This window comes from Strongyloides ratti (assembly GCF_001040885.1).
Source record: "Strongyloides ratti genome assembly S_ratti_ED321, chromosome : X".
Taxonomy (NCBI): domain Eukaryota; kingdom Metazoa; phylum Nematoda; class Chromadorea; order Rhabditida; family Strongyloididae; genus Strongyloides; species Strongyloides ratti.
In genome coordinates this window covers 2,423,035-2,439,417 of record NC_037309.1, presented here as the reverse complement: position 1 = coordinate 2,439,417, position 16,383 = coordinate 2,423,035, and the positions used below count along the sequence as shown (strand labels likewise).

At 20.4% G+C, this 16,383-nt stretch overlaps 4 protein-coding genes across 4 annotated transcripts; 3 read left to right on the top strand and 1 right to left on the bottom strand.

Moving 5' to 3' along the window:
• Positions 1 to 110: 110 nt before the first annotated feature.
• On the top strand, positions 111 to 599 carry SRAE_X000052000 (Hypothetical protein; the record flags this gene model as incomplete). Its single annotated transcript, XM_024644874.1, has 3 exons — positions 111 to 389; positions 428 to 530; positions 571 to 599. 3 exons carry the CDS (start codon positions 111 to 113, stop codon positions 597 to 599), a joined length of 411 nt encoding a protein of 136 aa, XP_024510389.1.
• Positions 600 to 2,340: 1,741 nt separating this feature from the next.
• SRAE_X000051900 (Hypothetical protein) lies at positions 2,341 to 2,859 on the top strand (the record flags this gene model as incomplete). The annotated part of the gene is made up of 3 exons (XM_024644872.1): positions 2,341 to 2,622; positions 2,664 to 2,769; positions 2,822 to 2,859. 3 exons carry the CDS (start codon positions 2,341 to 2,343, stop codon positions 2,857 to 2,859), a joined length of 426 nt encoding a protein of 141 aa, XP_024510388.1.
• Positions 2,860 to 10,465: 7,606 nt separating this feature from the next.
• On the bottom strand, positions 10,466 to 11,611 carry SRAE_X000051800 (CTP synthase 2; the record flags this gene model as incomplete). Its single annotated transcript, XM_024644871.1, has 4 exons — positions 10,466 to 10,686; positions 10,933 to 11,010; positions 11,057 to 11,514; positions 11,586 to 11,611. 4 exons carry the CDS (start codon positions 11,609 to 11,611, stop codon positions 10,466 to 10,468), a joined length of 783 nt encoding a protein of 260 aa, XP_024510387.1.
• A 3,435-nt stretch (positions 11,612 to 15,046) lies between these two features.
• Positions 15,047 to 15,579, top strand: SRAE_X000051700 (Hypothetical protein; the record flags this gene model as incomplete). The annotated part of the gene is made up of 3 exons (XM_024644870.1): positions 15,047 to 15,331; positions 15,373 to 15,478; positions 15,533 to 15,579. 3 exons carry the CDS (start codon positions 15,047 to 15,049, stop codon positions 15,577 to 15,579), a joined length of 438 nt encoding a protein of 145 aa, XP_024510386.1.
• Positions 15,580 to 16,383: the final 804 nt, after the last annotated feature.

Genomic DNA, 16,383 nt, shown 5'->3' with positions numbered 1-16,383 from the left:
AAACAAAAATATTAAAAATTTGATATAATTATAAAATAAATTTAAATAATTATATTGTTTAAAAGTAATTTTATCTGAGTTTAATTTTTACACACTTCATTTATACTAAAATGTATCTTTTTAACTTTTTTTTCAATTCTATATTTCTTTCATCTATATTTTTAATATCAAGTGGATTTAGATATCATTGTATAGGAAAAAACAATAGACCACCATGTTTTATAGATGTCATACCTCAAGAATCTGCGTTTAGAAATATTATTTGTAAAGTAATACATTCAAGAAAATGTCAATTAATAAAAAATTACATGAATTTGGCAGAAAACAAGTTGATAAAATTAGAGAATATAAATAGAGTATTGAAAGACATTATAAAAAAGAGAGAAGTGGTTTGTAAAAAAGTAAAATAAATTTAACTAATTTTTAGGAAATGATTTGTGCCTTATTAAAAGTGTATTACAAATATCCAACATATGTTAAATTGCATCTAAGTCAACATTATTTTGGTGCTCCAGGAACACGTATAATGTGTAAGTTTATTATCCTTGAAATTATTACTTTTTATTTTAGTTTCTAATGGTAAATATTCTTTAAAATGAACAAATGATTTATTTATTAAAAAGATTAAGAAAATAAAATTATAATTTTTTGAAAACATAGAAATTTATTCAAATAAAAGTTTATTATTTATTTAAGTAATTTAAAAAAAATTTCATCTTCCTAATAGTAAAACGTTCTTTAAAAAGATCCAAAGTTTGATAATGCTAATTTATACTTATTTAGTTAATTATAATCTTAACTAAATAATACATTGGTTTTTTAATAAACATTATAACATATTTTTCAAAAAAAATTAAAATAATTTTTTATAAAATTAATTTCCAATAACGATAATTTTTTTATATTAATATGTATATTAAAAAAATAAAAAGATTGAAAAATAATTGGATCTTTAAAAATTTTTTAGTAGACTTAATAGTAAACAAACATAATAAAAAAATTTAAATTTAAAAAATACGGCAATATTATTAAACAAAGTGATTATTGATAAGAATCATAAGTTTATAATTCTATGATTCTTCTTTCTTTTGGTTGCAACGGTTTTAGTTCTTTTTTTTCTATTACTTTGAATAACAAACTAATAGAATATAATTGTAATAAAAATTTCATTAAGTGATTTAAATAATACAAAAAATAATTTCAAATTATTATGATAAAAGAAATATTCAAGTAAAAAACTTTTATATAAAGTCCATTTCTTACAATCTCCTCTAATCTAATCATTTTTATTCTTCTCCTGTTTTAAACATGTTCTCTGTTGTTTCATCTTTCAAATACCAGCAAGAGGAATGACATTACAATGATTTTTGTTGATTTGTTAATATAAGTTTTAACTTAAAACAAAATAAAATTTTAATTAAAATATTAATGTTTGTGTAAAATGAGAAAAAACTTTTTTATTAATAAAATAATTAATATGTTTATGACTTTTTTTTTAATAAATGATAAAGTTTAACAAACTAAATTAAATCTTTTTTTTAACTTTTGATAAAAAAAGAATATTTAAATAAATTTATTTTTCACTAGTATTTAAAGTTTATATTTATAGAACAATTTTCATTTTTTTTCTAAATATTATTTGTAACAAAAAAATTTTAAATATTTTATCCACAATATAATAAAAAAATTTAAAAGTATTTAATAAGTATAAAAAGCAAACTTCTAACTTTACTTTTATATAAAATACAGACTGATTTGAATTGGAGAGTCAGAAATTCATCTTTGAATAACTAATTCAAATTAAATAAGTAAAAAATTATAAAAAAATGTATGATTTTATTTTAAAAGTTATTTTTAGCAATTTGAAATTTAAATCTATATTATATTTATTCTCTCTGAATTGAAACAAATTTTAAAAATTAATAATTAATGATTTTTAAATATTTTTTTGATATATAAATAATTAATTTATTAATGTATAAATAGAGATAACAATTTTAATTATTTTTTTTATTCTATATTTGAAATAAAAAAAGCGTAGGCTTTTAAAAATATTATTTTATTATTTATAAATTATTTAAAGTTTATAGAAATATCTTTGTTTGTATTAATCTAAAACTGATATATTACAATGAGATAAATAATTTGATAGAAAAGTTATTTATTTAAAAAAAAACCAACCAATTAATTTTTTTTTGTTGCTAAAATTTTTCTACACCAATATTATTTTAATTCCAATTATAACTAAAATATTTATTTATTTGTAAGTACTTTTTTCAAAAATACATATTATAAAAAGTAACATTAAGTTGAAATATTTAATAGAAACATTTTTAAAATATGTTTTTATTTAAAATTTTATTTTTTACTATTGTATTTGGGCATAAACTTTTTACGACTAATGGTGTTATATTAAAATGTTCAGGTTATTTCAAGACAAGTGGACCATGTTTATTATATATTGATATTACCAGAGATAGATTTTTTGCCGTAGCTGATTGTGTTTTACCACACCGTTTTCCAGGAAAATATGGTTCAATTTGTAAAAATAACAAAAGTTATGGAAAAGATACATGCTTATTAAATGAAAGTTATTTGAAAAACATAAATCAAACTACAATAGTAAGTGATTTAAATATTAAATAAATATAATTTTTAATTAGATGAAAATATGTTCATTATATAGGGTTTCGTGTAAATGTCCAACATTTTTACGCTTCTATACAGATAAAACAGTTTTAAGAAGAAATAGTTTCAAATATAATGAAGGTAACACAATAATTTCACAATAATATTTATTTTCTTTTAAAATTATTTTTAGTTAAAAAAAGTTATAGACAAAGTAGCTTTTTTAAATAATGAACCTTTTTTTGAAATTATTAAAAATATATTTTAAATGTGTTTCAAGATTACAAACCATAAGAAGATAATTTAAAATAACATTTTATTATTGATAACTATAGTTTGTTGTTTTTTAGGTTGAAAGTTAACCAAATGAACAATTAGCTATAAGTTAACAAATTTAAAAATAAATAAATAATTTCTAAATTAATAAAGAATAAATTAATAATTATGTTAACTTAACAACCTTCTTTTTGTATATTTTCTAATTAATAAAAAATTTTTTGTCATTCTGATTGAAAACGAATATTGATTCGAGTTAGGAAAAGAGCAAAAAAAGTTTTTTTAAGTAACATAAACTTTATATTAGAAATCTTGTAATAAATCAAATGAAATATTCATTACTCAACTTTAAATAAAAAATTTTATCATAATAATGTAAATAGTTAAATTATAACGTGTATGTTAAAAAAAATGTATCTTAAAAAGAAAGTTTTTTTGTATTTGCATTTTAAAAATTTTCTATTTTATATATAATTGAACTTTTATTTTAAGCATAGTAATAATTGCATATAATTTCTTCATTTAAAATAAAGCTTACTGATAAAAAAAAACCATTTTTAAAATTTAATCTTTAAAAATGAAGCGTAATTTAGGTAAAGTGTCTATTTAGCACTTTAATGAAACATTATTATAAAAAAAAGTATTATTTTTTATATTAAAACCAAGCGAATTCTAGAGATCAAAAAATTTCAAAACACAATGATTAACAGTTATAATTATAATATTGCACGTGTTATTTAATTTTGTTCAAACGAAATACAAAAATATTTGTACATTTTAAAAAAAAAATTAATTTTTGTTATACACTTATATATATAATATAAAATATTAAAATAATAAAAAAAAGTAAACTAAATATTCTACACCATTTTTAAAAAAGTTAGATATTTCATAGTCAATTTTAGAAGAATATTTTTTATTATCAAATAATTAAAAGCATTAGAAAAAATTATTATATTATAATATAATAAATTAGCAAAAATAATATTATGTTATATTATAAGCTAAAAGATGTTTTTTTTATTCAATTTAGCTATTAACTATAAATTGAACATTTTGTAAATATTCATAATAATTATATTAAAAATATGATTAAAATAAAAAGATCAATGTATTATAATACAGTATGTTACTTTTTATTGCTAATTTAATATTTTTAATAAAATAAAATATATTTCGAAATAATATTTTTTAGAATTAATAAAGTTTCTTGATCAGTTAATCAATATTACTATTCCTAGCAAATATATTTTTTTTAAAGTACATGTAATTATTGAAAAACGTATTATAAAAATCATAAGTAAGTTTATTTAGTAGAAAAAAATTTATGATATGTTTTTGTTGAAAACTTTATTTTTTACTATTATTATTGGATATGCACTTTTGACAACGCATGGTGTTAAATTGAAATGCTCAAATTTTTTTAATACTAAACCACCTTGTTTTTTTTATGTCAATCTAGAAAAAGATAACTTTTTTAATAAAACTTCATACATACTGGGAAAATCTTTTAATAAAAGAAATTATGCAGCTTATGAAAAAAGACAATTATGTTACGATTTGGAATTTTTGAATACACAATATATGAATAAAATTGATCAAAATAGAGTAGTAAGTGGTTGAAATATTAAAAAAATATAACTTTATTTAGAAAGCAGTATGCAGGTTGTATCGTTCTAGTTACAGATATCCTACATTTATACGCATATATTCAAGTGATCCACAGACAAGGTGTGAAAGATATACACATTCTCGAGGTAATATAATTTTTTACAATAATGTAGCTCACTTATTAAACTTTGTTTTAGCTAGAAAATGGAATAGATTTAGGCTCTTTTAAAAAAAAGTTGTTTTTTCAAACTATTCTGATTTTGTTTAATCTTTATATTTCAAATTATTTCTACAAAAAAAAATAGTTTTTAAAACATTTCTTATTGCTAAACATAATTTAAAAAATTTTTTTATTAAAATAAAGATTATTAATAATTCAAAATAAGCAATTAACTAAAAGTTAATAAAATTAAAAAAATTTGAATAATTTTTAGGTATATAAAAGATTTATTATTATGTTAAACATACTTTGTTCATGTTTATAAATTTTAAAATATTTTATCGTTTAAAATAATATTATAAAAAACTTTAAATTAAAAAACAAGAATATTTTTTATACTAGTATTCAGACAAATTATATTTCATTTTTCTTAACTTTTAATTTAATAATAAAAAAAATAGTTTGAAAATAGTTATAACTATTATAAAAAATAGATTTTTTAAAAATATATTTAATATCAAAAATGTAATTATATTCTTAAAATAGCAATGCAACTTCAAATGACATTGCACTTTAAATTTTTTAAAAACTATATTAACAAATGATTTTTTTTTGTATAAAATAAAGTTTTTTTTATCACTTATACACTGTTTTCATTTACTATTATAAAAATCAAAAGTCTTAATAATATAAAAAAAATGTTGTTCAATATGTTTTTATATAAAGTTTTACTTTTCGTAACTATTATTGGATATATTTTTTTAATGATAAATGGTATAGTAATAAAGCCTGCACTTTATATAAATAAAGTTAAACCAAACGCCATATATTTTGATCTGGCAAAAGATCATTTTTAAGCATAAACTTATCATATTATTCTTTGTGATGTTTGAAAAAAACTACCACTTTAAAATCAACAAAGTAAGCAATGCTTTAGAAAAGTGAAAAAATAAGCAAAATAATATTTTATAAAGTTAATCAAAAAATGATAGTATGTGAAAAAATAATAAATGAAAATACTTTTAGAAAACAATGCGTAAAGTATATGATATAAAAATAAACATTCTTGGTATTTTTTTATACAAGCAATCCTATAAATAATTTTGAAAATCAATTGCTAAAACAAGATAAAACAACACTTTTTAACAGTAATTAATAATTTTTAGAACTAATTTTCTGCTTAAAATAAACATAAAATAAAGTTTTGTTTTAGGTAAATAAAAATAATTTTCTTTTAAAATTTTTTTTTAAAAAGAAACAGAAAAACTTTATAATTAAAATTTGGATTAATTTTAAAATTACGTATGTATCAAAAAATTTTTATGAAAATTTTAATATCTAACATATGTATAATTTTTTTAACATTACAATAATAATTTAATAAAACTTTTGAACCAACATATAAAAAAAATAAAAAAAAATAATTTAAAAATTATATCAAAAATTCTATTATCAATTTTTTCAATTATATTTTAAAATATGTTTTCTTTTTTATTCATATGATAATTTTGGTTATTTTTGTATAACATTATTTTTAAAGTTTAAATATAACAAGAAAAGTTTTAACATTTTTTTACTTTTAAATTCTTTATTGACTATATAATATATTAAAATGTTCTTTACTTTTCAAAAAGTTAATTAGTTATAATTTTTATAAATTTAGTACGTATGAGACTCTAAAAAAGACAACTTGAAAACATATAAAAATATTTTTATTAATCTTGAATCTATGTAAATTATACAAATTTTTAACATAAATAATTTTTTTAACATACATGTACATATAAGAATCAAATGATACGAATTTCAGTATAATATGTTATATTATAGTAAAGGTGGGAACAGGTAATATAATAAAAAAGAGGTATATAAAGAGAAGAACAATGAATATTTAGAAAAAATTTGCGTCTTCTGCTATATCTTCCTTTAAAATTGAGATAATTAAAAGCAGTTTTCTGGAATCAATTACTATTCAGTTTTCAAGTAGGGTCTACGTTCAAAATTTTTTTATATCACCAATAGTTTTTGAGATATAAAAAATGATGATAAAAGATAAGGCGCGAAAAAGTACCACAAACTGTATCTCAAGAACGGTTGAAGTTTTTAAAAAGTTTTCAACGTAGACTATACCTAGAATTCTTAGAGAAGTCTAGCGCATCTAATTTCATAGCCCTAGGTGCTCATATACTTGAGTTATGAACTCTGTTCTTGAAACTTTTTGAAGCCATATTTTTTATTATATCTTGAGTTCTAGAAGTCACAGAAAGATGATACCACTTTTAATCGACTTCTCGTAAAATTCTGGTCTAGAAAAAGTGTTTATATTTTAATATTTTCAATGTTATCATAAAAGTCATGTTTTAGAAAAAAATATTCCCCACTTTCGCCTTCAACTTTGAAGCGTCATAACTTCTCGAATTTTGTATTTGGTATAGTCTTGATTATATTCAAAGTTCATTATTTTTCAAGGGCTATCAACTGAGGGTAATTTTAGATTCAAATTCTAAAAAAAAGTTTTTTTACCTATTATGCCTGAGGTCAAATTGAAAACATATTTATCATTTCTGAATCTATGAAAATAGTAAAGATATTTTTACGAAGTCAATTTTTTCTAGATATACGTATTACTATGAATCAAATGTTACCAATTTCAGTATAATATGTTATATTATAGTAAAGGTGGGAACAAGTAATATACAAAAGACGAGGTATGTAAAGACAAGAACAATGAATATTTAGAAAAAATTTCCGCCTTCTGCTGTATCTTCGTCTAAAATTGAGATAATTAAAAGCAGTTTTTTGGAATCAACTACTATTCAGTTTTCAAGTAGGGTCTACGTTCAAAATTTTTTTATATCATCAGTAGTTTTTAAGATATAAAAAATGATGATAAAAGATAAGGCGCGAAAAATTACCACAGAATGTATCTCAAGAACGGTTGAAATTTAAAAAAAGTTTTCAACGTAGACTATATCTAGAATTCTTAGAGAAGTACAGCGCATTTAGTTTCAAAGCTCTAGGTGCTCATATACCTGAGTTATGAACTCCGTTCTTGAAACTTTTTGAAGACACATTTTTTGTTATATCTTGAGTTCTAGAAGTCACAGAAAGATGAGACCACCTTCAATCGACTTCTCGTAAAAATCTGATCTAGAAAAGTTGTTTTAAATTTAATATTTTTAATTTTATCATATAAGTCATGTTTTAGGAAAAAATATTCCCCACTTTCCCCTTCAACTTTGAAGCGCCACAACTTTTGAAGTTTTGATTTTAGCATAGCCTTGATTATATTCAAAATTCATTATTTTTTAAGTGCTATCAATTGAGAGTAATTTTAGTTTCAAATTCCAGAAAAAAGTTTTTTTTTCCTATTTTGCTTGAGGTCAAATTGAAAACATATTTATCATTTCTGAATCTATGAAAACAGTAAGGATCTTTTTAGGAAGTCAATTTTTTCTAGATATACGTTTTATTAAGAATCAAATGATACGAATTTCATTATTATATGTTATATTATAGTAAAGGTATAAACAGGTAATACAATAAAAGACGAGGTATATAAAAGCAAGAACAATGAATATTTAGAAAAATTTTCCGCCTCCTGCTATATCTTTCTTCAAAATTGAGATAATGAAAAGCAGTTTTCTGGAATCAACTACTATTCAGTTTTCAAGTAGGGTCTACCTTCAAAATTTTTTTATATCTCTAATAGTTTTTGAGATATAAAAAATGATGATAGTAAATAAGGCGCGAAAAATTACCACAGAATGTATCTCAAGAACGGTTGAAAATTAAAAAAAGTTTTCAACGTAGACTATATCTAGAATTCTTAGAGAAGTACAGAGCATTTAGTTTCAAAGCTCTAGGTGCTCATATACCTGAGTTATAAACTCCGTTTTTGAAACTTTTTGAAGCCATATTTTTCATTATATCTTGAGTTCTAGAAGTCACAGAAAAATGAGATTACCTTTAATCGACTTCTCGTAAAATTCTGGTCTAGAAAAAGTGTTTTTATTATAATTCTTTTTATTTTATTATAGAAGTCGTGTTTTAGAAAAAAATATTCCCCACTTTCGCTTTTAACTTTGAAGCGTTGTAACTTCTCGAAATTTGTATTTAGTATAGCCTTGATTATATTTATAATCCATTATTTTTCAAGGGCTATCAACTGGGAGTAATTTTAGTTTTAAATTCCAAAAAAAAAGTTTTTTTTACCTATTATGCTTGAAATCAGCTTAGTTTAAGTGTCAAGTAAGTACTAAAAATTCTTTTTGAAAATTTGGATATTTAACATATGTATAATTTTTTTTAACATCACATTAGTGATTTAATTTTTTAACTAACTTATTTAATAAATGAAAAAAAAGTAAATAATTTTTAAACTTTTTTAATAAACTTTATTAAAAAATTTATTATCAATTTACTTAATTTTATTTTAAACTTTGTTTTTTTTATTTATATGATACTTTTGATTATTTATGTATAATTGTTTTTTTATAATTTGAATATATGAATTAATTTTTTTTAAATATCATTGTTTAAACTTTTTTATTTTTAAATTTTTTATTTACTATATAATATATAAAATTGTTTTAAACTTTTCAAAAAGTTAATTATAATTTTTATAAATTATGTACGTACGTTATTTTAGATGAATTTTTGTTTTTTCTTTAATAAAAGTATTTTTATGCTTAAATATATGTGTTATCAAATTAATTTTGAGAAATTGAAAAATATGTCGTACGTGGTTAAAATATACTCGTTGAATTTATAAATTATTATTGGTTGATATCATTTAAGTATGCTACACTTTTTTATTTTTTTGTTAAAGAAAATATAATTCAAATTAAAATACAAAACATTTATTTACTATTTCAAGAAGATAGTTTAAAAGTTATTCTACATTAACTTGCTTTGTTCTAAATTTTGTTTGAAAAGTAATAATGAGTATTAAGAATAAATTGAAATCTTTCATATATATTTTAATGATAATCTCTATGTTTTTATGATTATTCAAATTTTTGCTTTTCTCTTTAATGTTCTTAATATAAAAAGAAAAAAATTAAATAAATAGTTTTATTTTTAAAAAACTTTTGTATGAGTTTATTATGCCTAAATTAAATGTGTTAATAAAAAATTTATAGATTTTGTATATTTTTTTCAGCGTTTGTATGCCAATTAAACTATTAATATTATTTAGAAATATGTATTATAGTTTAACTAAAATAAATTATAAAATTATATTTATAAGTCATAAAAAATATACATAATTTTCAAGTACAATTTTATTTACTATGCTAAATGGTATCACTAATTTAAAAATTTCTCTATTAAAAACTATTCATGAAGTATAATTTTTATAGAATTGTGAATATTTTTTTCATTTTAACGTATTTCTGGTATTAAATAAAAGTTAAAAAAGAGTCTATTAGCTTTAAATTTATTTTAAAAATTTCAAAATTATATTAAATATTGTTAAAAGTATGAAGTCTAAAAAAATAAATTAGTAAATTTTTTTTTAAAATTAATTAATATATTATATATTATTAAAATACTTATATTGATAAAATATTTATTTTTTTGCTANAAAGAAGGTTAAGTCAATGTTTCCAAGCAGAAAAGTTATGGCTTCAATATTTGAGAATTCTAAAAGGATTTTGCTAATGGATTTTCTTCAAAATGGTTAAACTATAACTGGAGAATTTTATTCTAATTTTTAAGACTAGTTGGATCAAAATATTCGTGAAAAAAGAGATGGATTGAACAAAAAAAAATCTTTTTTCACCAGGACTATGCGCTACTTATAGAACAAATTTCATTTATTGTTTGTAAGAGACTTTCTGAATGAGATGATGTTGTCATTTTAATAAGATTATTTGCTGATAAAGTTTTTTTTTTATTAATATAAGTATTACTAGAATTATCAACTCCTATTCCTACAAACAATAAACCAGCTTCTGAAAGTTTTGAAACAATTGTTGGCTTTACTTCATATCTATGACGATGTCTTTCTTTAATTATTACAGATTTATATAATTTTTGAAGTTTACATTCTTTTGTTAAAAAAAAATTTTTTTTTTATCTTAATCTTATTGTTCCTTCCATATCAACATTTTTTCCAACATGTTCTGGCATATCGATAACAACTTGATTTTCAAATGGTATATCTTTGTCAAATTCTGATGAATTGGCATTTTAAAATCCAAAAACATTTCTTGCAAATTCAACAGCCGCACATTGCATTCCAAGACAAACACTAAGAAATGGTACCTTATTTTCACGTGCATATTGACATGCTAAAATTTTACCTTCAACTCTTCGTTTACCAAATCCACCTGGTACAATAATTCTTTGGCATTCTTTAAGTTTATCCCAAGCTACTTTTTTTTATCTTCTCTTCTGTTTCAATTTCAAGATCTTGCGACTGAATATAATTAATTTTGACATTTCTTTTGGCATGTGTTGCGGCATGTTTTAAGGCTTTATTTATTGATGCATATGCATCTTCTATTTGAACATATTTTCCAACTAAAACAATATTAATAGTTTCTGTAAATGTGTCAACAATATTTGCAAATTTAAACCATTGAAACATGTTTGTGACACCAGCTGTTATTGCTAGTTTATTGGAAGAATCTAAACATAGACGTTTTTCAATAAGTTCAATAATGCCATGTTTTTGCAACAAACTTGGTACATGAATAATATTTTTACAATCGTAAACACCAATTATTTGTTTTGAATCAATTAAACCAAATTGACAAATCTTGTTTTTTAAATTATCTGTCAACTTATTTTCACTTCGACATATAATAAGATCTGGAGTTAAACCAGCTGCTCTAAGATTTTTAATGCTATTAGATCATTTGAAAAGTTTTCAGCCTCACTATGATGGAGTTAATATTTTTACCTAATAATACCGCCATTATTCGACATTATCCCTTTCAAGCTTAATGCTTTTTTTCTATCTAGATTCCATAGTTTCTATACACTTTTTGAAGCAATTTTTTTCAAGGCCTTTAGAATAGCCATTTACAGTCTTTTGAAGCTTTTCAATTGATGAAAATCGTCTTCTACTTAAATTTTTTTCTAATCTAGAAAGCAAAAAAAAGTCAGGTGAAGCTAAATCTCAAGAATTAGGTGGATTTGGCAATAATTCGTATCTCAAACTTGAGATTTTTGATAAAGAAGTTAAGCACGTATAAGCACGCGCATAGTCCTGGTGAAAAAAGATTTTTTTTTGTTCAATCCATCTCTTTTTTCACGAATATTTTGATCCAACTAGTCTTAAAAATTAGAATAAAATTCTCCAGTTATAGTTTAACCATTTTGAAGAAAATCCATTAGCAAAATCCTTTTAGAATTCTCAAATATTGAAGCCATAACTTTTCTGCTTGGAAACATTGACTTAACCTTCTTTGGAGGTGGAAAATTGGAATGTTTCTATTCTTTTGACTGTTTTTTTGAATCAGGATTGTTGTAGAGAATCCACATTTTATCCTTAATTATAAATTTTCTTATGAAATCCCTTTTATCTTTCAAAAAAAGCTCCAAAAAGTTCTTTGAAATTTGATATCTGGTGCTTTTTTTATCGATTTTTAGTGAATGCGGCATCCATATTGCAGAAATTATTTTCATCTTTAATTCTTTATTTATTATATAGTATTTTTTTCCACAGAAATTTCTATCTTCTCAGCTATCACTTCGACTAATAATTTTTTATCATTCATTACCATTTCGTGGACTTTTTTAATGATTTTTTTGGTCGTTGCAGTTTAAAAGCGAAACTGAATGGATCATCTTCTAAGCTTGTTTTTTCATGATGGAATTTAGATATCCATATCCTAATAGTAACATAAGAAAGAGAATTTTCTCCTGATACGTTTAGCATGTTTTTGAAGATTTCTGTAGCTTTTAAGCCCTTTGTTACAAAGTTTTTTTTAACGGCTTTTTTCAAATTTTTCCATGGTAGAAAATATTTAAAAATCGAATGGTTTTAAATATTAATAACTGATAAAAAAAATTGTCATATCAGTTAGGGTTTTTTTATTTAGTGATAAAAGAAGTTTCTCTTTAAGATAGGGTATATATTGGTTTTATTTTTTAATGACTAATGCCTTAGACTCAAAACTTTTCAAATGACCTAATATTTTACATATACATATAATGGAGAATCAAATATTACCATTTTCAGTAATATATGTTATATTATAGTAAAGGTGGGAACAAGTAATATAATAAAAGACGAGGTATATAATGACAAGAACAATGAATATTTAGAAAAAATTTCCGCCTTCTGCTATATCTTTCTTCAAAATTGAGATAATTAGAACAGTTTTCTGGAGTTAACTACTATTCAGTTTTCATGTAGGGTCTACCTTCAAACTTTTTTTATATCTTTAATAGTTTTTGAGATATAAAAAATGACGATAAAAGATAAGGCGCGAAAAAATACCAGAAATTGTATCTCAAAAACGGTTTAAGGTTTTTAGAAGTTTTTAACGTAGACTATACTTAGAATTTTTAGAGATGTCCAGCGCATCTAGTTTAATAGCTCTACGTGCTCATATACTCAAGTTATGAACTTCGTTCTTGAAACTTTTTGAAGACACATTTTTTGTCATATCTAGAGTTCTAAAAGTCGCAGAAAGATGAGATTAGCTTTAATCGACTTTTCGTAAAAATATGGTCTAGAAAAAGTGTTTTAATTTTAATATTTTTAATTTTATTATAGAAGTCTTGTTTTAGAAAAAAATATTCCATACTTTCGCCTTCAACTTTGAAGTGTTGTAACTTCTCGAAATTTATATTTAGTATAGCCTTGATTATATTCAAATTTCATTATTTTTCAAGGTCTATCAACTGAGGGTAATTTTAGTTTCAAATTCCAAAAAAAAGTTTTTTTTCTGCTTTTTATGCTTGATATCGGTTTAGTTTAAGAGTCAAGTAAGTACTAAAAATTATTTTTGAAAATTCGAATATTTAACATATCTATAATTTTTTTTTAACATCACATTAGTGATTTACTTTCTTAACTAACTTTTTTAATAAATTAAAAAAAAGTAAATAAATTTTAAATTTTTTTGATAAACTTTATTAAAAAATCTATTATCAATTTACTTAATTTTATTTTAAACTTTTTTTACTTTTAAATTTTTTATTTACTATATAATATATAAAATTGTTTTAAACTTTTCAAAAAGTTAATTATAATTTTTATAAATTTTGTACGTACGTTATTTTAGATGAATTTTTGTTTTTTCTTTAATAAAAGTATTTTTATGCTTAAATATATGTGTTATCAAATTAATTTTGAGAAATTGGAAGATATGTTGTACGTGGTTAAAATATAATCGTTGAATTTATAAATTATTATTGGTTGATATCATTTAAGTATGCTACACTTTTTTATTTTTTCGTTAAAGAAAATATAATTCTAACTAAAATACAAAACATTTATTTACTATTTCAAGAAGATAGTTTAAGTTTTTCTACATTAACTTACCTTGTTCTAAATTTTGTTTAAAAGGTAATAAAGAGTATTAAGAATTAATTGAAATCTTTCATATATATTTTAATGATAATCTCTACGTTTTTATAAATATTCAAATTTTTACTTTTTTTCTTTAATGCTCTTAATATAAAAAGAAAAAAATTAAATTAATAGTTTAATTTTTAAAAAACTTTTGTATGAGTTTATTATGCCTTAATTAAATGTGTTAATAAAAAATTTATAGATTTTGTATATTTTTATTCAGCGTTTGTATGCCAATTAAACTATTAATATTATTTAGAAATATGTATTATAGTTTAACTAAAATAAATTATAAAATTATATTTATAAGTCATAAAAAATATACATAATTTTCAAGTACAATTTTATTTACTATGCTAAATGGTATCACTAATTTAAAAATTTCTCTATTAAAAACTATTCATGAAGTATAATTTTTATAGAATTGTGAATATTTTTTTCATTTTAACGTATTTCTGGTATTAAATAAAAGTTAAAAAAGAGTCTATTAGCTTTAAATTTATTTTAAAAATTTCAAAATTATATTAAATATTGTTAAAAGTATGAAGTCTAAAAAAATAAATTAGTAAATTTTTTTTTAAAATTAATTAATATATTATATATTATTAAAATACTTATATTGATAAAATATTTATTTTTTTGCTAAAAGCTTTTTAAACAAAGGTAAAAATTCAAAAAAAGTAAATTTTTACAATTTTTAGTAAATAGATTTAAAAAATTTAATAGTTTTTATATTTTATAAAAAAAATAATATAAATATTAATATTAATATTAATGTTTGATACTTTAATTATAAATATATAAAATTAAATTAAACAAAAATGATAATTGTTAGCATGATTTTATTAAAAAATTTTTTTTTAATTCTATTTATTAGTGGTCATTTAATTTTTAAAGGAAATGGAATTAAATTAAAGTGTACTAGATTTTTTGGCAAAAGACCACCATGCTATTTATATGTAGATTTAATTAAAGGAGATTTTTTAAGTAAAGCTAAATGTTGCTTGTCTTCTAAACTTTTATATGAATTACAACAAAAATCTATAGCTAGCTATTCAAGTACCAGATATTTAGAAGTAATGAATGGTTTTATTAAAGGAAGAATTGATCAGAAATCAACTGTAGGTTAATAACATTTGATACATAAACAATTATTTTTTAGAAACAAATATGCAGAAATTTACACATTAGATATCATTATCCAACATACATTCATATCTATTCTGTCTATCCAAGAACAACAGAAGAAAAAAGGCTATATAAATACGGTAATATAAATATGTTTAAAAAAATTTATTGCTTATTAATAAATTTATTTTTAGTCCATCCTTCAAGATTTGATTTTTTAAGAATTTTTAGACGTTCTTGATTTTTTATTTTAAAGTATTCAGTTGAAACTGAAAATTAATTAATTTTTTCCCATTTATTAAAATGCATTTTGTTAGCGATATATCTATATTATAATAATTTAGGTATTAGTTAACAGAAGATAAATAAATAAATTTCTTTTCTTTTAATTTATATTTTAATAAAATTGTTATGATTTATTTGACGAATATGTTATCTAATTAGAATAAATGTTTTAGGCATTCATAATATAATAAATATTATATCTATAGTAAAAGAGTTATGTGATGACTTTTTATGAAAAAAGAAATCTTTTAAATGATTAAAATAGGAGATGAGAAATGTAATGAAAATTTTAAATATAAAAAGAGAGAGTTAAGAGTTTTGAGTTAAGTTTTTTTAAGTTGTTATTCCTTCTATCCTACGTGAGGCGCACCAATAAAAACTTATTATTTTTAAAATATATTTTCTATAAAAATATATCTTATAAATTTTACTCTATAAAATTTTTATATTAATAAAAAGTATAAATAAATTAATGTATAAAAAAAAACGTATTAATAAAATATATTTTTATGTACTTATTTTGTTATATCATAAAAGTACGTAAATAATTTAAAAATTAAAATTTTTTATGCAACAAATTATTATTAATGTTAGTTTTAAATAAATTATAAATTTTTAAAAAGTTAAAATTTTTCTTAAATTAAACTAGGTACAACACTATTGAAAATCATTTTTGATAATGCTTTTTAAGCAAAATTTGGCAATTAATTTAAAAAAATGTCAAAATTTTTTGATTTGGACATTTTTATTTAAAGTTTTA